Source organism: Apium graveolens, chromosome 3, assembly GCF_009905375.1.
Source record: "Apium graveolens cultivar Ventura chromosome 3, ASM990537v1, whole genome shotgun sequence".
NCBI classification, from domain to species: Eukaryota; Viridiplantae; Streptophyta; class Magnoliopsida; order Apiales; family Apiaceae; genus Apium; species Apium graveolens.
The window spans coordinates 269455973-269483699 of NC_133649.1; the positions used below are offsets into that span (position 1 = coordinate 269455973).

At 36.0% G+C, this 27727-nt stretch overlaps 1 protein-coding gene and 1 non-coding gene across 2 annotated transcripts; one reads left to right on the forward strand and one right to left on the reverse strand.

Moving 5' to 3' along the window:
* Positions 1-2399: 2399 nt before the first annotated feature.
* Positions 2400-2506, reverse strand: LOC141715744 (small nucleolar RNA R71). The gene has a single exon (XR_012572495.1). It is a non-coding gene; the product is annotated as a small nucleolar RNA R71 (small nucleolar RNA).
* Positions 2507-25169: 22663 nt separating this feature from the next.
* On the forward strand, positions 25170-26738 carry LOC141715008 (uncharacterized). The gene is made up of 7 exons (XM_074518496.1): positions 25170-25173; positions 25280-25422; positions 25528-25807; positions 25894-25993; positions 26085-26206; positions 26297-26378; positions 26624-26738. The coding sequence occupies exons 1-7, from the start codon at positions 25170-25172 to the stop codon at positions 26736-26738; spliced, it is 846 nt and encodes a 281-aa protein (XP_074374597.1).
* Positions 26739-27727: the final 989 nt, after the last annotated feature.

Consider the following 27727-nt stretch of genomic DNA (forward strand, 5'->3'; position numbering starts at 1 on the left):
ACATATTATGTAATTTGATTGGGATAAATTTTACAAATCCTATGATGATGCTTTGAGGCCTTGTAAAGTTTATTTACCTATATTCATTATCCATGGATTGAAGCAAATTGATTATCACAAATTTTGTATGCTTGTATGCTTAGTGATAATTGAATTTGAGATTTTGATGCTAATTGATTACCATGATCTTACATGTTACATGTTATGTGGTAATTGAGTTAGTTTATCTAGAGCTTTGTATGTACTTTAGATAGGTTAGCACCCCTTCTCTGTATTGGACCTAACACTTGATAAGTGGCATTTTATACCACTTAGAACGTCTTATAATAGCTTAAATTGGTGTCTTGAAATCAAGTATTTTGTGTATTTGATGCGTTTTTCTAGTGTTTGTGCATTTCAGGGTATTAGTTGCATTTCGGGAGAGAATTCATCAATAATAAGCCTTGGCATGTGTTTAGCATTGCAAGTGGGAAGATAGGAACAGATTGCAGCGAAGAAACGGAGAAAAAACAGAGTATTTTCCAGAAGGGGTCTGAGCGCCCGCTCAGCTCTGCTGAGCGGCCGCGCAGGAAGCTGAGCGCCCGCTCAGGAATGCTGAGCAGCCGCGCAGGGTCATATTTTCAGATTAAATATTTTAGACTCCTATTTCTGTTTGGCTTTCAACTTCTGAGTTATCTAGGTTTTATGGGACTCCTATATAAGTAGATTTCAGAGACGTTTTACAAAGGTTGGATCGTTGTATTAATCAAGGAGCGAATGAGATAAGGAAGAAGACCGTTTTAGCACAACACAACGAAGAGGAAGCATATTTTCTTGTGATTATTTATTTCGTTGTAACGTTGGATGCTAGTTTTTTTTACTTTGAACCTATTTACTCTTGTGACGTACTCTGGTTTAATATAAGTAGTTTTTAGTTATTATTATTGTGTATTATTATCATGTTTTCATATGAACCCATGATGACGATGAGTGCTATAATGGGCTAATCGTGATCATGGGGTCGTAACGCATTTACTATAGAGTTCTTTAGTTAATTGTTTAATACCTTAGTGTGTGATGATTGTATGTTATCTAGTATTGGTTGTGCGTATTCGTCTTATGTGCGTCGCGAACATATAAGATAGGGTATAATCTCTTGTGAAGTGACGGCGGATCTTCAGATTTAGAACTTGCCATGCTAGCATAGGTTCATGTACGAGTATGCATGATTAGTGGGTAACTCTAACCGTTTTATTCGCCCTGTGTAATCGAAGGGAATAACTTGTGCTTAAATCGTTATTTGTCAATTTATGTAGATATATAGGGACTCAACATAATTGATGCCTATTCAACTTCTATCTTAATTGTGGATGTTTGGTAGAATGGTACTAGTACAATGAAAGTTGGCTTTTATCAGTTTCGTGTTATTCGATTAATATCATCACTGTTGCATGCTAAGGGTAATAACAATAGCTATTGAAGGAAGTAGTAATGAAGTTGTGATCTCATGTGTGTTTTAATATTGTTAATTCGAGTGTTAATTAAGTGGTTAATTATAGTAGTTAATTGTAGTTAATAATTAGTTAATCAATCTAAGTGTTATTGTCTTAACATTGAGAAGTAATCATACACTGGTGAGTGAGTTAATTGAACATAATTAGTCTGAGTCTATGTGGGAACGAACTATAAAGTATTCTATATTACTTGCGAACGTGTATACTTGTGTGTGTTATTAGCACGTGTTTTCGCCCTAACAAGTTTTTGGCGCCGCTGCCAGGGACTCGGCGTATTTGTTTAGTTTATGTACTTACCATCATTGGTCATTAGGACTCAGTGATTAAGACGTGTTACTTATTGTTTCCGGTTGTGTTTCAGGTACTTTAACGAGCGTTTATGCAAACTCGTTCTCGTACTCGCAAGAGGACTTTAGATACAGCTGAGGAGACAGACGAAGTTCTTGATATTCCGGAGAAGATAGATTTTGAAGATTCGGATTCAGGAAGTGAGCAGAAAGAACCATTAATCATGGGTGATCGTATTGTTCCGGCAGATCCAACTCTTATGGACTTTTCTCTGGCCTAAAATTGATGACATTCAGTCAAGCATTCTTCATCCAGCTATTCAGGCTAACACCTTTGAAATCAAGCAGGGCGCTATTCAGATGGTGCAGAATTCTGTTTCTTTCGGAGGTGCTGCGACTGAAGACCCCAACATGCACATAAGGAATGTTGTCGAGATCTGCAGTACTTTCAAATATAATGGTGTGACTGATGAGGCTATCATGCTGAGGCTTTTCCCATTCTCTCTGAGGGATAAAGCTAAGGACTTGGTTACATTCTAAACCAGCGAGGTCTATCACAACTTGGCAAGATCTTGCGCAAAAGTTTCTGGTGAAGTTTTATCCAATGGCGAAGACTGCTGCTATGATGAGTGCTCTTACTCAGTTTGCGCAGCAACCTACAGAATCTATGTGTGAAGCTTGTGAGCGCTACAAGGAGATGTTGAGAAAGTGTCCACATCATGGAATGCCTGATTGGATGGTGATCACTGGTTTCTATAATGGTTTGGGGGCCCAATCTCGGCCCATGCTCGATGCAGCAGCTGGAGGCGCCTTGTGGGCCAAAAGCTATACTGAGGCTTATAATCTTATTGAGATTATGGCTGCAAATGAGCATCAAAACCCAACTCAAAGGATGATGCCTGGAAAGGTAGCAGGTATTCTGGAAGTCGATTCAGCTACAGCTATTGCAGCACAGCTCCAAGCGCTGTCTATGAAGGTCGATTCTCTAGCTACCTATGGAGTCAATCAGATAGTTATGGTCTGTGAGCTTTGTGCAGGTTCTCATGCTACGGATCAGTGTTCTCTTGTTAACGAATCTATTCAGTATGTGAACAATTATCAGCGACAACAGCAGCCTGTGCCAGCTACTTATCATCCTAACAACAGAAATCATCCAAATTTTAGTTGGAGTAATAATCAAAATGCTATTCAGCAACCATATCAGTAAGGCGTAAGTAAGCAGTTCAATCCACCTGGATTCCCGCAACCATAGCATTATGCTCAAAGGCAATCATATCCTCAACAAGGAGGTGCAGCTCCATCCTCTAGTGCTGATTTTGAGGAACTTAAGCTGTTATGCAAAAGTCATGCAGTTTCTATCAAGACCTTGGAAAATCAAATCGGTCAAATAGCCAATGCAGTTCTCAATCGTCAACCTGGCATACTTCCCTGTGACACTGAAGTGCCAGACAGGAAGGAAGATAAAGAGCAAGTCAAGGCTATTACCTTAAGGTCTGGAAAAGTTGCTGATGCTGAAAAAGCAAAAGAAGGAGAAGCTGAAGTTGGAGATGAAGAAGCTAAGGAAAAGGAGAAAGCGGCGGAACCAATGAAGACTACTGTTGGACACACTCTGCCTGAGGGTAATATAGGGAAGAAATAACTCTATCCTCCACCACCTTTCCCTAAGAGATTGCAACAACAAAAGCTGGATAAGCAGTTCGGTAAGTTTCTGGAGGTGTTCAAGAAACTTCACATCAATATACTTTTCACCGAGGCTCTGGAGCAAATGACTAGTTATGCAAGATTTATGAAGAGTATTCTTTCAAGGAAGGTGAAACTGGATGACCTTGAGACCGTTGCTCTAACGGAAGAATGCAGTGCTGTGCTGCAACAAAAGTTACCTCCAAAGCTTAAAGATCCAGGTAGCTTCACATTCCTTGCACCATTGGCAAGTTGTCTTTTGACAAGTGCCTTTGTGATTTGGGAGAAAGCATCAATCTAATGCCGTTGTCGATCTTTAAAAAGTTGAATTTGCCTGATCCAAAACCCACCTACATGTCTCTACAATTGGCTGATCGTTCTATTACTTACCCAAGAGGCATAGTGGAGGATGTGCTAGTAAATGTGGATAAGCTCTTCTTTCCTGCAGACTTTGTTATTCTGGATTTCGAGGAAGATAAGAAGATTCCCATAATCTTGGGGAGACCTTTCTTGGCTACAGGCCGTACCTTGATAGATGTGCAGAAAGGTGAACTTACTATGCTGGTGCAGGATCAGGATGTGACATTCAATGCAATGAAATTCCCTACAGAAGATGAGGAGTGCTTAAAAGTGGATTTGATTGATTCTGCGGTTACTTCAGAACTCGATCATATGCTAATGTCTGATGCATTAGAGAAGGCCTTAGTGGGTGATTTTGACAGTGGTGATGAGGATGGCAATGTGCAACTACAATATCTTAATGCTTCTCCCTGGAGGCGAAAGCTAGACATGCCGTTTGAATCTCTTGGTACTTCTGACCTCAAAAATGCTGAAGGAAAGTTCAAACCATCGATTGAGGAAGCACCTACCTTGGAGCTTAAGCCATTGCCTGAACACTTGAGGTATGCTTTTTTAGGTGATGCATCTACTTTACCTGTTATTATTGCATCTGACCTTTCAGGTAGTGAGGAGGACAAGCTCTTTAGGATCTTGAGAGAATTCAAATCGGCTATCGGATGGACTATAGCTGACATCAAAGGGATCAGCCCTTCATATTGCATGCATAAGATTCTGCTAGAGGAGGGTAGTAAGCCGACTGTTGAGCAACAGCGCAGACTTAATCCTATCATGAAAAAAGTGGTGAAGAAAGAAATTCTGAAGTGGCTGGATGCAGGAATCATTTATCCTAATTCTGACGGTTCTTGGGTGAGCCCCATGCAATATGTGCCTAAGAAAGGAGGTATCACTGTGGTAGCAAATGAGAAGAACGAGCTCATCCCTACTCGAACAGTCACAGGATGGAGAGTATGCATGGATTACAGAAAGTTGAACAAGGCCACAAGGAAGGATCACTTCCCGCTTCCGTTTATTGATCAGATGCTTGACAGGTTGGCCGGTCATGAGTATTATTGTCTTTTGGATGGCTACTCAGGGTATAATCAAATTTGTATTGCACCAGAGGATCAAGATAAGACTACCTTCACTTGTCCATTTGGCACGTTTGCTTTTCGCAGAGTTCCGTTTGGATTATGTGGCACACCGGCCACTTTTCAGAGATGTATGATGGCTATATTCTCTGACATGATTGGAAATAATGTCGAGATGTTCATGGATGACTTCTCCATCTTTGGACATTCGTATGATGAATGTTTGAATAATCTTCGTGCAATACTCAAAAGCTGTGTGGAAACTAATTTGGTGCTCAATTGGGAAAAATGTCATTTTATGGTACGTGAAGGCATTATTCTTGGGCATAAGGTCTCTAGCAAGGGTCTTGAGGTGGATAAAGCCAAGGTGGGAGTCATTGAAAATCTTCCACCACCTATTTCTGTGAAAGGAATCCGTAGTTTTCTTGGTCATGCGGGTTTTTATCGGCGTTTCATCAAGGACCTTTCGAGGATATCTAAGCCATTGTGCAACTTGCTTGAGAAGGATGTGCCTTTCAAATTTGATGATGACTGTTTAACGACATTCGAGACTCTTAAGAAGAGTTTGATAACTGCACCAGTTATTACAACACCTGATTGGACAGTGCCTTTTGAGATGATGTGTGATGCAAGTGATTATGCGGTAGGTGTAGTTCTTGGGTAGCGCAAGAATAATCTCTTTCATGTGGTCTACTATGCTAGCAAGACCTTAAACGGGGCCCAAATGAACTACACCACTACTGAGAAAGAGCTCTTGGCTATAGTTTTTGGTTTCGAAAAATTTTGATCTTATTTGCTTGGGACAAAGGTGACAGTATTCACTGATCATGCGGCCATTCGCTATTTGGTTTCCAAGAAGGATTCGAAGCCGAGACTCATTCGTTGGGTGCTCTTACTATAGGAATTTGAGTTAGAGATCAAGAATCGAAAAGGTACTGAGAATCAAGTAGCTGACCATCTCTCTAGATTGGAGAATCCCGAGTCTACTTCACATGATAAGACATTGATCAACAAATCTTTTCCGGATGAGCAGTTGTTCGCAGTTCAAGAGGAAGAGCCATGGTTCGCGGATATTGTGAATTATCTTGTCAGCAATATAATGCCTCCTAATTTGACCACAGCTCAAAAGAAGAAGTTTCTACATGAGGTGAAGTGGTATATGTGAGATGAACCATATTTTTTTAGACAGGGAGCTGACCAGATCATCAGGAGATGTATCCCATTCAGTGAGACGGAGGGGATATTACGAGACTGTCACTCCACAATTTATGGTGGACACTATGGTGGTGAAAAGACGGCAGCTCGTATTCTGCAAGCAGGTTTTTTCTGGCCTACTTTGTTTAAGGATGCTCATCAGTTCATTTTAAGGTGTGATCGTTGCCAAAGAGTGGGAAATCTTACGAGAAAGGATGAGATGCCGTTAAATGTGATGCTTGAAGTCGAGGTCTTTGATGTTTGGGGAATCGATTTTATGGGGCCTTTTGTCTCATCCTGCAATAATCAGTATATCTTGCTGGCAGTCGATTATGTCTCAAAATGGGTAGAAGTCAAAGCTCTACCGACAAATGATGCAAAGGTAGTGTTGAATTTTCTTCATAAGCAGATTTTCACAAGGTTTGGAACGCCACGAGTAATCATAAGTGATGAAGGGTCGCATTTCTGCAACCGTAAGTTTACTTCTATGATGCAGCGCTACAATGTGAATCATCGGCTTGCTACTCCTATCATCCGCAAATAAATGGTCAAGGAGAAGTGTCTAACAGAGAGATCAAGCGCATTTTAGATAAGGTTGTTTGTCCGTCAAGGAAGGATTGGTCTTTAAAGCTCGATGAAGCTGTTTGGGCTTACAGAACAGCATACAAGACTCCACTTGGGATGTCCCCGTTTCAACTTGTGTATGGTAAGGGATGTCATTTACCTGCGGAGCTTGAGCGTAAGGCCTATTGGGCGTTAAAGAAGTTGAACCTGGATCTAGATACAGCTGGAAAGAAGCGAATGCTTCAGCTTAATGAACTTGACGAATTTCGACTCCAAGCGTACGAGAACAACAAAATGTACAAGGAAAAGGTGAAAAGGTGGCACGATAGGAAGCTACATCCTAAGTTATTCATGCCGGGGTAGCAAGTTCTTTTATTCAACTCACGTCTCCAACTTTTTCCTTGGAAGTTGAAATCAAGGTGGTCGGGACCTTTTATTGTCAAAACTGTGTTTCCACATGGAGCGTGGAGATTTTTGAGAATGATCCGAACCAAGCATTCAAGGTTAATGGTCAGCGTTTGAAGCACTACTATGGGGACACGGCAAACCGGGAAGTGGTTAGTGCCGTTTTATTGTCAACTTGAGTAACACATGCTATGTCAAGCTAATGACGAAAAAGAAGCGCTTCGTGGGAGGCAACCCATGATTTGTTGTTAAAGGAACCCTTAGAAGTTAGTAACCTATCCAAAACCACAAAAAAATCAGAAAAATAGGGCAAGGAAAAAAAATTCCAGAACACCCCTGAGCGCCCGCTCAGCTCTGTTGAGCGACCGCTCAGCTCTGCTGAGCGACCGCTCAGCAAGCTGAGCGCCCGCTCAGCTTTGCTGAGCGACCGCTCAGGGCCCGACTGGAAGAATTTTTTTTTAAGTCCTATAAAAATCCAAAAAAAATCTTAAAAATAAAAAAACAATTTACAGCCCCATTACCCATGATTTATTCTCCCATTACCCACGTTTTTAACCCTCAAAACCCACTCCTAATCAAATTTTACCCTAATCCCTACCCTATATATACATACACCTATCCCATATATTCCCCATACACTTTCAAACCTTAAACTCTCTCCCAAACCCAAACACACAAATCTTAAACACTTTTACTCAGTTTCGATGGCACCCAAGAGATCTAGGACTATCGATAGCAGCAACACTGTCCCTACTGCTGATTCTTCGAGGGATACTGCTGCGAGGCCTTGTTTGAATGATAGGGATGCTGAGGAGGAGTATACTAGGCTTTTGGGTAAGCCGATTTTGAAGGAGAGGGGTTCTTACCATCGGGGAGGGATGGTGAGTTGTTGCCTATGATTGCTGAGAAGGGTTGGATTGCTTTTTGTGAATCTCCTGAAGCAGTGCCGATGAGCGTGGTTCGCGAGTTCTATGCGAACGTGAAGGCTGAGAAGAATGGGTATTCTGTGGTCCGGGGGATGACTGTTGATTATCACCCTGCGGCGATTCGCCGTGTGATTGGGCAGCGACAGAGGAAGCCCACAGAGGAGAATTGGAACGAGAAGACTGCTGATGATTTTGACTTGGATTTGATTTGTGCCACTCTCTGTAGGTCGGGCACAGTTTGGACCTTCAAGACTGGGATTAACGAGTATCGTCACTTTCCGGCGATCACGATGAATAGGTATGCCCGTGCATGGAATGCTTTTATTTGTGCTAATATTTTGCCTACTTCGGATGCACATGAGGTCACAGTTGAGAGAGCACAGTTGTTGTGGGGAATTTTAATTGAGGAGTACTATGTGGACCTTGGTGAGTTCATCTACCAATGAATTCTGAAGTTTTTGAGGGGAGCTAAGCACATGAACATCCCTTATGCATCCACGGTTACCAAGCTTTGCCGAGCGGTGGGAGTTCAGTGGCCGTCTCATGAACAGTTGCAGTTGCCGGCCGCTCCTATTGATTTCGGGACTCTGCATGCGATGCAGGAGTGGACCGGTGGTGAGCCTGAGAAGCATGGGCTGGGTTATCGTCTTCCAGGAGGGCGTCCAGCACGAGGTGCTACCATGGCGAGGCCAAAGCGAGATGAGGCTGGTTCTTCTAGAGCTCAGGAGGGTGCTGGGATGGCTGATGCCCAGTATAGGAGGCTGTCGAAGAGGATGGACGCTATGTATGAGATACAGAGCAGGTTTGCTCAGGAGCTCACCCTTGCACTTGGGACTGCTTTTCGAGGTCCTTGGAGCTGACATCCAGTGGCCAGTTTTTGGTGAGGACTCTGCATATCCGCCTCCTGATACACCACCCTCTGAGAGTGATAATGATGATGATCTCTCTGAGTAGGTATACCCTATGTTCCTTTCTACTACCTTCACTGGGGATAGTAAAGATTTTAAGTTTGGGGGTGGTAGTTAAGGAATATTTTGTGTGTGTGTGTCATATAGTTGCATATTCATGATAGTTTAGTTCATATAATTGTATAATTTTTGCCATATAGTTTTTTTTTATTATTTATAGCTTTATTTATCATGTAGCTCATGCATATACCATGATCCCTTTTGCGCTGATTTACCAATTGATTTGTGATGTTGATGCGAGTGTAGTGATAGCGTTAAAGTTATGTTGAGTCGTGTAGGTTGATATGCATGCTAGAAACACTTGTAATTTCACTAAATCTTAGAGAATGCTTAAGGACTAGATTGTTGTTATGGTTCGATGGTTATCGAGGTTAATCTATTGATTATGCTTAGAATTTTATAATAGATTCTTAGTGATAAAAGGCATGAAAAGAAAAGAATGGAGTGAAAAATGGAATTCATTGCTAATTGTGGCTAGGCTTCAAATGGCTAGTAGCCGGCTCGTATGTTTATGCGAGTAGTCTAGGGTTGAGCAAGAGGGAGCGAAACGCACTTGCTCAGAAATTTAGAAAAAAAGAAAAAGAAAAATAATAGAAAAAAAGAAAAAAATAAAGAAAGAAAAAAAGAAAAAAAATAATAAAGAGTTAATGCATAATTGATCACGAGTGGGCTCTTTGGTATTCGAGTTATTAAGTTCTTAGGGGACTTTGTGCCTAGTGACTAAGGCTTTTATAGTCTGGGATCCGCTAACCTAACGCTCGCTACATGGATGCTATTGTATAAGTCTTTTGTGGACCTCACTCATTGCACGGTCAAATAAGCCTTTGTTGTTATAAATAAAAGCATGATTCCGTAATAAGCTCCAGGATTCTTGAAGTGTTATAAGTCACTTTGTGCCTAGAATTTTTATTCTTTGTATAATCATGCGATTGCCTTGAGGATAGTTGAGTTATGATAATTGATCTAGTTTCGAAGCATATCTGTTAAGCATCTGCACACACCACGTTTCTGGCTGTATGTTAGTTTGCATGATTTGATTAATCTTTATTCGCCTAATTGTATTTGTTGAGATGTCGTAAGTTGGTTGGTTTGGTCGTAGTAAGGGGGATTGCTACATTTCATATAGATTGCATTCATGCATGTTTTTATTTTGTTTTTGAGTCTGTGACGCTTGAGGACAAGTATCGATTTAAGTTTGGGGGTGTGATAAGTGGTATTTTATACCACTTAGAACGTCTCATAATAGCTTAAATTGGTGTCTTGAAATCAAGTATTTTGTGTATTTGATGCGTTTTTCTAGTGTTTGTGCATTTCAGGGTATTAGTTGCATTTCGGGAGAGAATTCATCAATTATAAGCCTTGGCATGTGTTTAGCATTGCAAGTGGGAAGATAGGAACAGATTGCAGCGAAGAAACGGAGCAAACACAGAGTATTTTCTAGAATGGGTCTGAGCGCCCGCTCAGCTCTGCTGAGCGGCCGCGCAGGAAGCTGAGCGCCGCGCAGGAAGCTGAGCGCCCGCTCAGGAATGCTGAGCGGCCGCGCAGGGTCGTATTTTCAGATTAAATATTTTAGACTCCTATTTCTATTTGGCTTCCAACTTCTGAGTTATCTAGGTTTTATGAGACTCCTATATAAGTAGATTTCAGAGACGTTTTACAAAGGTTGGATCGTTGTATTAATCAAGGAGCGAAAGAGATAAGGAAGAATACCGTTTTAGCACAACACAACGAAGAGGAAGCATATTTTCTTGTGATTCTTTATTTCGTTGTAACGTTGGATGCTAGTTTGCTTTACTTTGAACCTATTTACTCTTGTGGCGTACTCTGGTTTAATATAAGTAGTTTTTAGTTATTATTATTGTATGTTATTATCATGTTTTCATATGAACCCATGATGACGATGAGTGCTATCATGGGCTAATCGTGATCATGGGGTCGTAACAGATTTACTATGGAGTTCTTTAGTTAATTGTTTAATACCTTAGTGTGTGATGATTGTATGATATCTAGTATTGGTTGTGCGTATTCGTCTTATGTGCGTCGCGAACATATAAGATAGGGTGTTAATTTCTTGTGAAGTGACGGTGGATCTTGAGATTTAGAACTTGCCATGCTAGCATAGGTTCATGTACGAGTATGCATGATTAGTGGGTAACTCTAACCATTTTATTCGCCCTGTGTAATCGAAGGGAATAACTTGTGCTTAAATCGTTATGTTGTCAATTTCTGTAGACATATAGGGACTCAACATAATTGATGCCTATTCAACTTCTATCTTAATTGTGGATGTTTGGTAGAATGGTACTAGTACAATGAAAGTTGGCTTTTATCAGTTTCGTGTTATTCGATTAATATCATCACTGTTGCATGCTAAGGGTAATAACAATAGCTATTGAAGGAAGTAGTAATGAAGTTGTGATCCAATGAGTGTTTTAATATTATTAATTCGAGTGTTAATTAAGTGGTTAATTATAGTAGTTAATTGTAGTTAATAATTAGTTAATCAATCTAAGTGTTATTGTCTTAACATTGAGAAGTAATCATACACTGGTGAGTGAGTTAATTGAACATAATTAGTCCTGAGTCTCTGTGGGAATGAACTAGAAAGTATTCTATATTACTTGTGAACGCGTATACTTGCGTGTGTTATTAGCGCGTGTTTTCTCCCTAACAACACTCTATCTCAGATAAATTTATTCCTAGCATGAATTATGTTTAATTGTCTTAGATCATAATGTCTATTGGTCTTGTATGTATGCATGCTCTTGCTCTGATACATAAAATATTTATGCATGTATACATACTTGACAAAATATGATTGCTATATGCTAGATAACCCTTTATATTGGTTTAGAACTAAAATGAGTAGAGTATTTCCTCCATCTTTATCACATGTTTCATCCATGTGGCTCTTATACATTCTCTAGAAAGAATTATTCTACTTACTCAATTCTAAATCAATACATGATGCTATTTACCATTGCTACTAACTCTATTTCTATTTAAGTCTTGCGCTGAATATCCAAGCACAAAAAGCAGCTAAGGTAAAGTTCAGGTATGACCAATCTTTCAGAATGTACTTCAAGTTGAAACACCACACAATCACACACTGAATGATCTCTGGTAGTAGATCCTGTCCTGTGTTCTCTGTGGTACTTCTAAGGTATCATTCCTTGATCCTTAAGCATTCTGAAACTTTATGGATTATTCCTAAGGCCCAGTCCTAGTATTCTGAAACTTATAACTGCCCCCAGTGGCTTAGGAAGCTGACTATGAGCCTATCAAACCAATAGGTTCTGACCAAAGTCATAGAACCAATACTCCTCAAACAGAATTTATCCAAAGCTTTTGCTCTGATACATGAAAACCACATGATCAGTTGCATTCTGAACCTTGATAACTAGAGTTGAGTTGAGTGAGGGAGATAGTGCCAAGCAGCACCATATAAGGAAGGAAAGGTCAACCCTATAGCTCTATATCTCACAAAGTAGTGGAGTATTCAAATTCTGAGACTATTGTAAAGCCCATTTATATTCTCTCAAAAGAATGTAAAGCTGAAAAAGGCACTGAAACTGTTACTAGAAGCATTCTCTCAACAGGTTGTATTTCTATTGAAAATTTGCCTGTCAGCCAGGGCATCTGAATGAGAGTCACTACCTTACCTCAAATATTTCAATGCACGTGTGAGTTTCACACACAAGGAAGGTTTTGAAGGAGCAAGTTTATTAAACCATCTCAAGGTCACTGATAGAACTTGATATTTAATTTTGATTAAATATGAGATCCATATGGATTCTAACTCTGATGAGATTCTGGTACTCTGGTTTATCCTAAGACCATTATCTCTGATTCATGTCTAAGTGACATAAGAAGAAATCATTGATCCCTAATGGCTTATCATTGATCATTGATTATCTTCCCAGAATTTAAATCTGGACATGATCCTTATAGAATTGCAACTCATGGGTTTTGATCCTAATTACGATTCTGGTTCTGACTCTGTTTATGATTCTGGATCTTAATCTCGGATTTCTAACTCATGAGGTATGCTTCTTCATAGAAGTTGGGGGATATCAGGAATTCTGCCACCATATAGAATCCTAAATTCCCCTCTCAGAAGGAATATTTTTGAATCTCTTGACTGAGAGTTTTCATCCTTGAAGATGGAAGGCAACTTTTCTATGAAAACGATTTTCTTGCAGGTACATTCATTGTTGGACTTCTGGAGCTCTGAGTGGAGTGAAACACTTGTGAGGATGAGTTCAAACACTTGAGTGTAGAGTGGAGTGAAACACACTGTGAGGACACTAAACAGAAATCACACACTTGCACTGTGAGGAAATTTGTAGCACCTGTTCTTATTCTAGCTTGGTTTTATTTTTAATATTCTCAAGAATGCTGTGATGATCTGGGGTTGAGGACTTTTTCTGTATGAGGTTCTCTCCTGGTTCTGGTTATGGAATTCTGTTTCTTGGGAGATATAAGGAAGCTAGAAGGGAATTTTTGGTGATATAAGGGTAGTTCTTTTCTTGAGTTGAGAATCCTGGAACTTCTTTTCTCTCTGAATTGTACTTTGTGGGAGATTTAGTTTCTGTAGTCTACATTTGAAGGATTACTCAACTAAGGGGGAGAATAAATATAGCATAACATAAAAACATTTTTCCCAGTATTGGACAAAGGGGGAGAAATATGGAACAAAAACTGGTGGATATCCTTATTCAACTAAGGGGGAGCAACCTTCTTCAACTTAGAAGAAGACTGGATAGGTCACCTAAGATATTTTTCCTACCTACTCATGTTGATTATTAAGGGGGAGAAATATGGAGATTTTGAAGACGTATCTTTTGCATTTCTACTAAAGGGAGAGAATATGTTGTTCTCTGCTGGAGCTGAATGAGTATGAGTGTAGAAGATATAAGATAGTATTATTTCCAAGTCCAGGACATCAATGTTGAAAGCTGATTGAAGATTTTTGGTTATGATTAGTTGAGTTATCCTCCAAATTGATACTTCTCTAGTATAAATTTGACTGTCTGGTTCAACAGCCAAATATGGGGAGATTGTTGGATATAGAAGGAGTTGAAGATTAAAGATAGATTCATCTATGTCAACAATGCAGAGGATGATAACTCAACATAGACAGGACTTGCAAATAATCATATATCCATTGAAACCAGTACGAAGATAGAAGACTTGACATATACACAATGATCTGGAAAGCTACAGTGAAGAAGTCGTCAACAGAAGTTCGAAGGAAGTTCATTAATATGTTCATTCATCGAAGGAATAAGGTTGAAGATATTCGAAGTAGCAATCTGGATTGGTGTGAAGGTCATAAGGGTTTCAGTGAAGCTGATTTGATATGGTAGAAGACTTGACAGTGAATTGTATAGTCTATAGTACTGAAGGCCTGAGAGCGGAACTAGTCGTCTGTGAACCAGACCATTGCACTAGGCGTCAGTGATCCGTGAAAGGAATCTAAGTACTATCATTCGAAGGACTGTCAAGTGATATTCGTATTCAAGAAAACTGTTCAAAGATTGAAGACGAAGCTCAGAAGACAGGAAGACATGAAGTGGTATGACTCAGGGATTGTATAGATCAAGTTTAAGAATGTATAAGAAGTCAAGTGCAAGCTCAAAAGGAATCCAAGTCAACTTCTATGAGTTGCAGGACAATCAAGTGGAAAGAATTATAAGAAGAAAGTCTTTACTATAACTTGGAGATTGTTCTAAGGCAAAGAAACAAGAATTCGACTTCTACAATCTTGGAAATCGACTTATGCATCTAGAAGTCGATTCTAGGAAATGCTAGTCGAAATTAAGGAGTTGCAAAATGTTTCTAAGTAAAGGAAAAGGAAGAAATCGACTTCCATGGAGACAAAATCGAATTGCACAAGTGTGATGGGACTACTAGTCGATTTTGCTTCCTAAGAATTTGACTAGAGGAAGAAAGCTTGAAAAATCTAAGTCAAATGTCTCCTTGCATATCAATTCGACTTCTAGCTCTAAGGATTCGACTTGTACAAATTTGATTCTTGCAAAGTCTATTTCTAAGGAGTCTAAAGTACTACTAGTCGAATTGTGTAAGAGAGTAATTCGACTTCTGAGGTGTTATTATAAATCAAGGTCATTTCCTCTCTTGAACTCCAATTCGACTACTGAAAATCAAGGCAACTTTAATTCGACTTATGGATTTCGACTACTGCACATGTTCAGATCTATTTACTTGGACGATAGCTTGCCACGTCTCCCAATCTATTCAACTACCTATATCTATCAGTTCAACAGTGAATTGAATAATCAATCACAATCAGAAACAGAAACATTAGCGTTGCTCTCGCTTTTTGGAGATTCGTTCTATCAAATCATCAATTTACAAAGTGAAGTGCTGCTGAATTTTATACAGAATTCTAGTCTTACATAGGAACACTCAAAAGCATTAAATCCTTGTATTTATAGCTTGTATCCGATAGGTTATATTGCGTTTTAGAGTGATAGCGATACACACATTTGATAAGTTATATTTTGTAGTGTGTAGAGTTATTGTTGCTTTGTTCACGTTTGTAACAAAGTTTGTAAGCAACCCACTCGGAGATTTTTCTTAATAATATAAGATCAATCCCCCGAAGCTCTTGTATTTGTGTTTGTTTTTCATAGTATCTTTATCCGCTGCAAATTTATTTGAAAAACGAGCGATAATACATTCACCCCCCCTCTGTATTAACCTAGTGGACCTAACAATTATCTTAGATTTATATGTAATATAATTTTCATTTATAACATTATCCTCAAAATTATCAATTGCAGAAGAAATTGTATCGTGGTTTGACAATTGCTAAGTTGGAGAAAGGACATCCTTGGTTTTCATATTCATGTAGCAAATGTCATTTAGAAGTTGTTGAAGTTGGGAATAGATTTAAATACGGTAAATATAATCGCACTTTTCCAGTTGCTGAAAAAAGGTATTGACACATAGGAAATAATATATTTAACATTCGGTTGGTACAATTTCTTTGGATTACGAAATGTTGAATTATTTAATAATTTTTTTTCACTCAGATTCAGTGTAAAGGCTGTTATTATGGATCAATTGTTTTCATGGAGCATTCTTCTCATGGATCATGTTGTGAAATGGCTCATAGGTTCAATCAATTACATTTTTTAAATTTGTTTCCATATTATAAATTGTTTGCAATACAGACCAATTATGTTGATGGCTTAATTATCAAAACAGGAAGAGGTAGCTGCTAAAGTGTTTCCTGCATTTTTGCATGGCATGGACGACAAATAAATTATTGTTGTTGTTGAAGTTCATGCAGCCAAAGATGTTTCTGAAAATTTTATCATCAAGACCCAAGACATGTATAATTCAAACATGTATGCCATGTCAACTTCTGAATCATCCAATCATGTTGATTTCCCTACCCTTGATTTGTCAGAGGTATGAGAATTTTTTCATAAATTACTGTTATTGCATATTTTGGAATATAATTAAACATTATTGACTAAATGTTTGCATTATAGTCATTTGATCAGGCTGAGAGTTCAAAAACCCCTGGATCTTGCAAATCCGTCAGTAAGAAGATAAAAATGGTAAATAGTAATAATAGTTTTTGAGTTAATCTCTTAACGTATGCGTATCATACATTAAAATGCTCTAATATTACAAGAGAAGTGATGATGTACATCTGTTTTGTGGCATAGATGCATCATTTGATCTTGCAATCCAATTTCCTAAGCTTTTATTTATGATATTTCTTTATCACATTGAACTCTAAACATTATTTTCGGTTGTTTCAAGTTTGTTTTTATATTATAATCTATGAAGATTGCTCTTTGGTTTTGTTTGTCGTTTAATTCATAATTTTGGATAATCACATTTTTAATGTTTAATGCAATGTTAAGAGGAACACCAAATTTTTGATTCCTACTTTTTGTTATATACGTTACAGGTAGTTAATCTTATATAGTTATAACTGTTTGAAGTTAGTTATTAAGGAAAAAAAATAGTTTTATAAATAAAACTCAACATCCATTCCCCAACAATCAAATCTCTGTACCTTCTTTTGTATATATAGAAGTCTGTCACTATGGTTGATATTAGTTGGTCTTTAAACGTTTTAGTAAGAATACCAAAAACACAAAACAGGTAATCATGGAACATGTTGAACGTGTATGGGAATTCCCTGCTCAAGGTTGGATCAAGATAAATGTTCACGGTGAGTTTATTCAGAATGCTCTTGAAGGCCAAAATAGAAATGGCATTGGCGTTGTTGTGAGAGATTCAAATGGCTTTGTTCTTAGATTAACATATGGCACCATTCCAGGCCTAACTAATCTGAATAGTGCTTTATGGGCTGTTTTGATAGGAATGCGTAGAGCATTTCAAGACCAGTATGAATGTGTTATCATTGAGACTGATAATATACAGGATTACCGTGAATGCAAGTACTACAAAGAGGATGGATAACACCACATACTAGGAACACTTTCAGATTTATCCTTTCACGTCTTAATGATCCTAACATTCGTTACGAAATTAATTTGGTACATCCGTAAAGGAACTCTGTTGCAAGACGTTTGGCATCTATTCGTAGACAAAATCTCCATGATTTGCAGACATTGGACCGACCTGTTGACAACATTCAAGATTTTCTTAACATGGATTTAGGTATTGGCCCTCCACAAGCCCGATTTCAATATGTTGAAATTGATAACCCTGAACCAGTTCAAGATGGTGTTGTTGTGAATTTCTAAGCATGTTCAATTATTTATGTTTGTTCCTGTTAATTACATATAAGTACTGAATCCTTATGTAAAAATGTAAAAATAATGTACAAATGGGTTTTATATATCAATGTAAATAATTATTGAGGTAAATATGTGAATGTGAAAATATGTTTGATTTGATGTTACATGGATTCTCCATTCCTATTTTTTTCGATTACCTACAATGCTGTATTTTGTTACTGACACGTTATTCAATTAAAGTTATGATTATGTTTATTCCCACAAGGCAAAAATATTTTGGCAACTGTTTATATTATTACAAGTCATAATGATGTATTAGTATTTTCCAATAATCCAACTTACTGCCATTTAATCCTTACGCATTTCTGAAGTTATAACTCTTTCAAGTAGAGTAGAAAGTGAAAAGTTTTTCTTCACATTCAATGCAGTTAATTGGAATACATAAACCACTTTATATTTATACAGAGTTGGAGAACTCCAAGTTTGCCCGCCTTTACATATATAACTGTTGCATTTAGACCTTATCATAATCAGATATCATTCTAATTCTGCTTCATTACCAAATCACTATTTTCACTACATCATGGCAAACTTTAACATTTTCACCATTGATACTGATATTATGGCTATATTATTTACATTCATAATATACGATCTTGATTGCTTTCAAATGTTTGGAAAGTTGTTGATGGCCTATTTCACCAAAGCAAGCCGAATCCAAGTTAAAGAGATGTTGTAGAAGCTTAATTGGGATGCTCTATACCCGTTCCATAATCATGCAAAATAATGTGGATCATAATCTCCAAACTCTCTCTTTTCTCTCCGGTAATCATTTTCCATCTTATTTTAGTTTTGTCTTTTTTAGAGCCGTGTACAGACCATATGAAAAAGATCAGGTTGTTGAAGAAATGTCTCATATTGTTGGAATGGTTGATCTTAAATCAAAGTTAGTTGACATTGTTCATTTGCTTGAGGATATGTGCTGGTACATATCGGATGTAGACAATTTGCTCCCTCTTTCTAAATTTTGTCCAAATACAAGAAATAAAGACCCGATAAACAGGATTGAAGGAAATCCTTTTGGTGAACAGCTTTGGTATTCACTTTGTGAGTTGACTGTGAAAAAGAAGTACCGTGAAGAAAAGTGAATTTTATAATCAACGTTTAACCATGTCACACATATGGAATTCAGGTTGTGGTCATTGCAAAGTGCAATTACTTTTGTTCAATATTTTGCTTGGTGATGTTTGTGATTGATGTTTTGCAGTTTTATTGAATTTAGTACGAAATTGAAACATTTGGTAGTTTAAGTTTTGTAATTTCTAGACTTTATGTTGAATGTAATATTATTGTTATTTGTTGATCAAACTAAGATGAAGAATGTGTTGTAATATATGTGTTTTGAGCATGTAAATGAAGTTAATTTGGTATGTAGTCCAAGATAGATTGTGTCATACAATATTTTGTTACAATAAATAAAGATATGATAGAGATAACAATTATATAATTATAGATTTTGTGATGTCAAAACCACAATTACAAATTAGGCAGAATACATAATTGGGCATATTTTGGCTATAATCAATTATGCCATAGGAAGATAACCTTAAAGTTGTTAGATGTGGTAAGTTTGTAACAACAAAGAACTTACGAAATCCTCGAGTCTCCAAATTTGTGGTCATTGAAACCATCATTGTGAAACTATAGTTTTCATAAGTATCATGAGATATTAGTTATAATAAAAGTGTAACTCACATAGTTTTTAAATCTACATGTGGGTTATTATATCCACTTTCATTAAACCGCAACTACATATGTGCAATTCATAGGTCATGAGTTGATACTATGATTAAGTAAGTACCTTAATGGAATCACCCAAGGAATTAATACATAAGCCCAATGTTATCTTCAGTCGATAATTATCAAAAATTATAACAATTCAGTAATACCAAACATGGCAAATGCCATGTTTGCAATGATACGTCTTAAAGTGAAATCCATGCCAAAACAATTGGCGACTGTATCAATATTACATTTCTTTGTTGAAAGCATAAGTTAAAAATATTGGAATATCGTCAGACACGCAACCATGGTCATGAAATGTTTTCACTCGAATTCATCTCCATTCCATCATTCCCGAACTAATTTCCCTGGACGTTCTCTGCATAAAAAAAAAGAACATTTGTATCTTTAAATGTGTGTATTTAAATAGAGGTAAACAATCAGTTCAATATAAACCAAAAATAGTTTATGTAAGTTCAGCAATGATCGACTATTAATATGACCATACTGTATAACAGAGTTTCTATTATTAGAGTTCTCACCAGGCTTTGGGGTCTGATGTGCAAACATCCCTTGCACTCCATATTTGTCAAAAATGACAGTATCAAACCGGCCAGCTTCCCAGTTGGTGAACACAATAAAATCTCCCAGGTTGCGTTGATTATATGCTGGAATTTTTATAGAGATCAAAGAACCTTTGTCATATTTGGAAAAATAATCAGTAAACACTGTATCCAAAGGGAAATAGTAGAGAACAACATCGGGAATATGCTTTCCAGAACGTGCCACGAAAGAATGTGGAATATCCTGCATCAAAAGTTAAAACATAGTTATCTTATGTATTTCAATTATGTTAATAGAAAGTTTTGCCCGATTAAACCATTTTACAAGTTTATAAGAAAATAACTTACAACTAAGCCATCTTAGATTGTATTCTCATTAGCTTCAACTAAAATTTTTCATCCAGCTCCAGCAATATTGGCTGATCATGTTTGTAAAAAGTATAATTACAATCATGACTTAAAATAATGCAATGTTCAGCCATATAGTGAAGAGCAGATTAGACTTTTACCTCGCTTGGCCACATAGAAATTCGGTTTTTCTGGTATGATATACTCTATTTCACATCCCGTCTTATCAAAAATGTGACCCCGGAAATTTCCTTCACCTTTGTAGTAGAGAAGAAGTTTACAACCAATGCCTTTTTTGAACAAATTATTGAGTTCCCCAACTCCAATTAAGCTTTCCCTATTTTTCTCATAAGAGAATTGTAGATGTTGGCCATTTGGTAGCATTATTAATCCATTACCAAGAAGATTTTCATCATATGTAGAAACAATGGAGAGTGGCAATTTTTGAAGACATAAGTAAATACTTATTCATTTACTCAATTATGATAGTCAGTGCATGTATTGAGACAATTTTTTTTTTTTTTTGCCAGAAAAGGAAAGATTTTATTAAACTTGCAAATCCTTCAACAATACATGAATAAAATCAGGGTGGGCATCCCCTATACCCCAAGAACGATCAGCTAAAGAACTTGAGTATCTCGCTAAGAAGTGAGCTACCATGTTCGCGGATCGTTTAACAAATTTTAAAGTCACATTACGCGACCTTAAGTCAACAAGTAGATTTTTACACTCATCTATTACGCGTCCTAGATAAGACAGATTCACAGATGAGCATCTGATGGCCTGTATTGCTCCTAGACAATCGGATTCTATGATCACTGTTGGCCAATCCTTCGACTTCACCCAACTCAATGCTTCCCGGATTCCGATAGCCTCTGCGAGCTCTGGATTTATGCTTCCTTGTCTGCAGCTCGACAAAGCACCCAACATTGACCCTGAATGATCTCTAGCCACCATAGCAAAGCTGTAAGAATTTGTATGTTCAAATAAAGCCGCATCAGTGTTTACCTTGATTGTTCCTGTCTGTGGTTGTTGCCAGCGCACATCGCCGTCTGCTTGGGTCAAGAACCCAATAGAATTATCATAAGACTTATCTTGTGCACTCTCCCAGTTATCAAGGACTTGAATTGCTGATGTTACTATCTGATCATACTCCCTTCCTTTTTGCTTCCACACTATGTCATTTCTATTATTCCAGATGACCCAAGCTACCATAAAGATCTTATTAATCTCATTCTTACTGCTGTGCTGCAGGACCTCCGCTATCCAATCTGCTACTGTCGTATAAGCATGCATATCATAACTGTACCCCAGTTTCTGCCAACAAAGAACTGCTACTGGACAAGCGATCAGTACATGAACTGTGGTTTCCCCAGCTATATTACATACCGGACATCTGTCATCCACCATCACTCTTTTACTTATTAAAGCATCCTTAGTAGGTAAACAACCGCTAATCGATCTCCATATAAAATGTTTAACAATTGAGACAATTGAGTAAGTTATTTACCAATTCATCCATGAGAGGTTGCATTGTGGCATCGACCTCAATGATGAATGCTGGAATGTTAACAGGCTCACAGATTTGCTGCTGAGATGGAATAATATACATAAGTATAATTAGCAATAACAAATTATTAAGTCTAATTGGCCAATTACCGAGACCCGTGCAATGCAACAATCGTAATGTTATTTTTTTGGCTTCTAATCCAAGCGTGATCATTTTGTTAATGGATTACAGAATATTAAAGTAGCTCTTGCTACTATGAATCAGGTCAGATGTAAAGTCCAGCCGCAATGCTAAACATCTCTTAATACAATCATGGCAGATACTATTACAAATCAATATAGCAGAGTTGAATATCTATAATGACTGTCCCAGTAGTAAACCAATATAACCAAAATCACAACATACACTGCTAGCCAAAACAGATTAAGACTACCAACGACATACTTAAAAGAATTGGATTGATTTTTCACCATATAAGTCAACATACAATATGACAATACTATATGAAAAAATACCCAATATTAATCGATACACAATGTTATCACGATATTACATTGTTAATCCTAAACTAATCTTAATAACTATTTTCATAGAATCATAAATGTAGGATATTCATTGTTCATATTTGTATATAAACATGAGCATGATTGAACAAATCGAAGACAGTAAACATCTATTGAATATTGATATTTAATCATCAGGTTCCTAATTGAAGGATAGAGTAGAAACATACCTCCATGACAACTGTTGAATGATCATATGGAAAAGTTATCAGCTGATGCTCCGTGCAGAGTTGGATTACGGTTTAGTTGTAGTATTCACTTTGAATGGGGCTTTGCATGCAAGGGTTTATTTTGATCAAAATACCAAAACTATTGAACCACTAAAAAGTCAAACAACACGCATCTCTATGTGTAATTATGATTTGTGTTTAATTAGTTGGAAAGATGTAATAAAAGAATTATAAGTTATTACATAATTATGAATATTAAGTAAGATTACATAATTTAGTTACATAATTATGAATATGTTAAAAATTTAAAAATAACATTTAAAAGAGCAAGTAAATATCATTTATCTACTAACAAAAAAACATTTATTATTTTTAGAACAATATGCTGCAATCTTATCATAAAAGTTAATAATTCGTGAATTATTTTTCCAATAAGTTTTTTAACTGAATATGTCCTTATTACGGTTTATAAACAATACTATTTATTCGAGATTTTTAATTTCTCAATATTATGTTATTAAGTTTTAAGTTTTGTATTTTACGCCATTATATCTTCACAATACACAGTTCAAATAACCAGAATTCGTAATAGAGTATTATGTGTCATTTTGTTATACATGTTCACTCATCTTCCCATGCTAAAAATATAATTGATATATTTTAATTCTTTGCCGGATTATATATCTTTTGCAATAAGATGTTTTGTAAGTGTAATTTGATTAAAAATAATAATAGACGTCTGAAACAAACATAGATATTTCAATTAATTATTGATCAACAAATTATTTTAAACTAAAATATTGTTATCAAATTTTTGTACATATTTTTTTTATCGTAGGTATCCCGCAACCGCTACTCTTCGGGTGCACACTGGGTAAACATTACGGGCTCACGCAATAGCCGGCAAACCACATGAACGAAGTTAAAGCGCATTTAAGCGACGGGCTCTTAAATTCTCCTCCCTTGAGATTCGATGTAAACTATATTTTACAGATTTTTTGAGAATTTATATGCTCTTACTATTGATTACTTTGAGCTAATTAATATGCATAATAAGTTTTAACTTTTATTTTCTACGCCATAATATCATCGCAATATTATGCCCATATAAGAATAACAAAAAAACTACGATTCTTTGTTAAACAATATGCTGCAAGTCTTAACATAGAAGTTGACAATTCGTGTTTTTGTTACAAAAAGTTTATTTGACTAAATATGCCCTTATTATGAATTATAAATATTACTATTTATTTGAGATTTTTAATTTCTTAATATTATGTTATTAAGTTTTAAATTTTGTATTTTACGGCATAATATTCTCACTATACACATTACTAAGGTCCTTCGACTTTAATAGATTATTATGTGTCCTTTTGTTATATATGTTCACTCATCTTTCCATGCTAAATTTGTAATAGTTTCCAATATACAATTGGTATCGTTTTCTTTATTTGGAGCCGGATTATATATATTTTTGTAATTTATTTTTTTAATTGTAATTGGATTAAAAATAATAATATACGTCTAAGACAAATGTAGATATTTCAATTAATTATTGATCAACACAATGTTTTGAAATAAAATATTGTTATGAAATTTTGGTACATATTAAACTGTCAACTGTGGATTTTTTAAGATTTAATATGCTCTTACTACGGATTACAGACATTACTGCTTATTCGAGCTAATTCATATGTAGAATAATTTTTCATTATGAAGTTTTGACACTTGTATTTCACGCTATAATATCATCACAATACAAATTACAAATAACCATTGATTTTAATAGATATGCATAATCTGAAATGTTAATAAATTAAAATGTGTAATCGGCTCAGTTACGTGTTCACTAGTATGGGTATATGAATATGATATTTTATATTGTAATAATAAATTTCTCATATCTACGTCAATCGTTTTGTTGGTAAAATAATATTTTTGACAGATTTGCTATAAGTAATTACCAAGTTATAAATCAATGTATCATTATGCTTTCGATCAAATCTACAAAATGAATTGATTAAGCCTCCTATTATGAACTTCTAAGGTTGAAAAATATATTGTATGTGTACTTGATACTAATTAATTGTGGAAGATTTTAGGTGTACTTTACACTTAATTCCTTTTTTTCAATAATAGGACAATGATATTCAATAATCGTCAATCATTATGTTTATGATTCTGTGCAACAACTAATAATTTGATTTATGAAATCATCTAAAGAAAATTAACAATTAAAATATACCTATTTTGGTATAATCAAAATATCAAGAAGTATCATATTCTCACTCCACGATTGACTTTACATATTTCAGAGTGACTAACTTCATTCCATATTAATAGCCTGACATATCACAAATAACAACTTTGGCGGCATAAAACATGTAATCTGATCATATCTCTAAATTAAAGTTGTAGATATGCATCTAAATCTTTTTCATAGCATTTTGTTTTAATTCCGATATTGTCATAGATGTTCCTGTATTATAACTCAGAGCTGCAGAAGAAACGTTGCATACCACATCTTGCAAGCATCATGGGTTAGTATTCTGCATACAATTTGTATTACATGGTGAACGATTATGAATTCTGGAGTTTACTACTATGTTATCTTTTAATATATATTTCAAAATTCAATTCTTTCAGCTCCAGTTATAGTTCATTCGCTTTCTTCACTGGACATTTACAACCGAAACTTGAGGATAAGAGTTCGAGTCACAAGATTGTGGCATACTAATAATAGAGAAGGAGTCTTTGTTGGATGTAATTTGATTCTTTTGGGCCCTCGGGTAAGTAATGTTTAAAACAAATTGTTTTATGTTGTCATATTTATAGTTGCGAGTATACTATTATAAACTACATATTTTCCTGTTTGTAAGAATGATCATATGCAGGCTTTTGTGAGAGCTGATAAATGGAACTCTCTTGACAACACTATTGTTGAAGGTCAGATGTATGAAATAACAAATTTCATTACTACCCACGCATCTGGTATCTTGAGGCCTGTTCGTTCTGCGCTAAAAATTGTTTTCACACCTTTAACCACAGTCCAAATTATGTATCCAAACGACTTAGACCAGATTTTCATAGAGATGCACAAATTTGAATTTGTCAGTTTACCTCAGTTGGCTATAAATCCTGAATCTTATGCTCTCGATAGGACATTCGCCATAGGTATCAATAAATTTCATATGCTTTATACTAACACAACAATTTAAAAAGTGCATTTGTTTTAATTATATGACATTGTTCTTTATCAGATAGCATAGGAGTTGTTGCTGATCTCCAGATAAGGGTGAACATTAAGACAATTTTTGGAGCTCAACCTCTTATACGATTCAATGTTACTCAAGGACCAGAGTAAGAATTAAGTTACACATGTAGAAATTTATTGAACTAATGTATCTACTTAAATTTAAATTTTGTTCGTTTCTATGTGTTTTGTTACAAGTGTTTCTTTCAAAGTGGATATATGGGGTGCATTGACTGAAAGTATGACTTCACTGTATGAAGATGGTGAAGAGACACCGGTCATTATTGTTCTGTCAAGTGCCAAAGTTATCATGTACAAAGGTTAAATTTATGGAGTTAAGATAGTTTATTATATTATTTACTTAGACAAGCACATTGCACGTTTGTAACATGTTATTTTTGGTTGTTAAGGCGTCGCTATTATCACTAATACTCCGGCCTCCAAATTCTACATTAACCCGGGAGTACAGGAGGTTTTTAACTTTAGGCATTGGTATGTGTAAAAATATTGTTTTGAAAACTTTGTACGTTAACTGTTTTTGGGTATAAATCTCTTAATACATTTATGTGTGTTACATGCTTGAGGGCATGGGATATGATGGTGCCGATAGTGACTGATGAATTAAATAAGGTAAATATAGCATTTGTTACAGAAGTAATGTCCCATACGATTGAACATAAGTGACTAAATATATGAAATTAAATATTGTAACATATTTCTTACTGTCTCCTTTGCAGGAGGAGAGAGTCGAAGGTGGTTTTTGATATTTGGAAAGAGAATGCATTGCACAGATGTCGCAAGAAAGAAAACTTTTTATTTCAATCAGAATTTTCGTTAAAGATATCTAAATAAGTTTTAGAGACAAGTCATTGTTTATGTTTAAAACTTTATGTTGGATATTTAGATGGTTTGAATGTATGTCCTTGCTGATTTCTGCTTATTGTTGGAGTTCACTAGTGTAATATCCGGGATATCACGTGTAATTACTTTTACCAATAAATAATTTTTATATGATTATTATGTGATTTTTGGTGAATTATCTGATGATTGGTATGAAGATGTGGATGCTTATATGTGGTAAAGTATAAGTATGTTAATTTTATTATGACCAGAATAAAATATAGATAATTAAGGTATTTTTCTGGTAATTTTTGGACTGTTATATGATTTTATATTGATTTATGAATTTATTAATTATTTTCTGAATAATTATAAAATTATTTTATAAAGCCGGGAATCGTCCGACTTCAACCGTTTTTACGTTTTTACAACCCGAAACTCTTCCGAAAACTCCTTTCTAGCTTAATCTGGTAATTCCGGACATTTTTCGTGTTTTGACTTTTTCAATCCGGATTACGGTTTGACCCATGTGCGGCCCGACGCACAATTTTCGATACGATAATTATTTCGATGTACCAACAAAACCCGTATTCTCGAAAGACGGAATATTATTACATTATTTTCGTATAAAGTATTTTATAAAAAGCCCGGTTTGGATAATTATCCAATACGGGTATCAAATCGGATCATTGTTGCAGTTACTTAGCGACTAAGTAACTAATTTAACGATCCAAAACGATCCAAACGAACCAATATTCCAAAAAATATATATAGCCCTTTTATCATGTCATTTTATTCGTATAATCATTATCAGTTAGTAAAACTCCGTAAAATACAGAGAAAATGTCGATATATGTCGCGTTCTTGAGAATCAATCATACGAACGAAGGCGTTATCGAACTCCGATTCGGGCGTGCAATATATCAAATCGAAGCTCTCGAAAAATAATTTCTGATTCAATCAACCATTTCAGTGCAGAAATCAAGGTGATTTTGTTATTT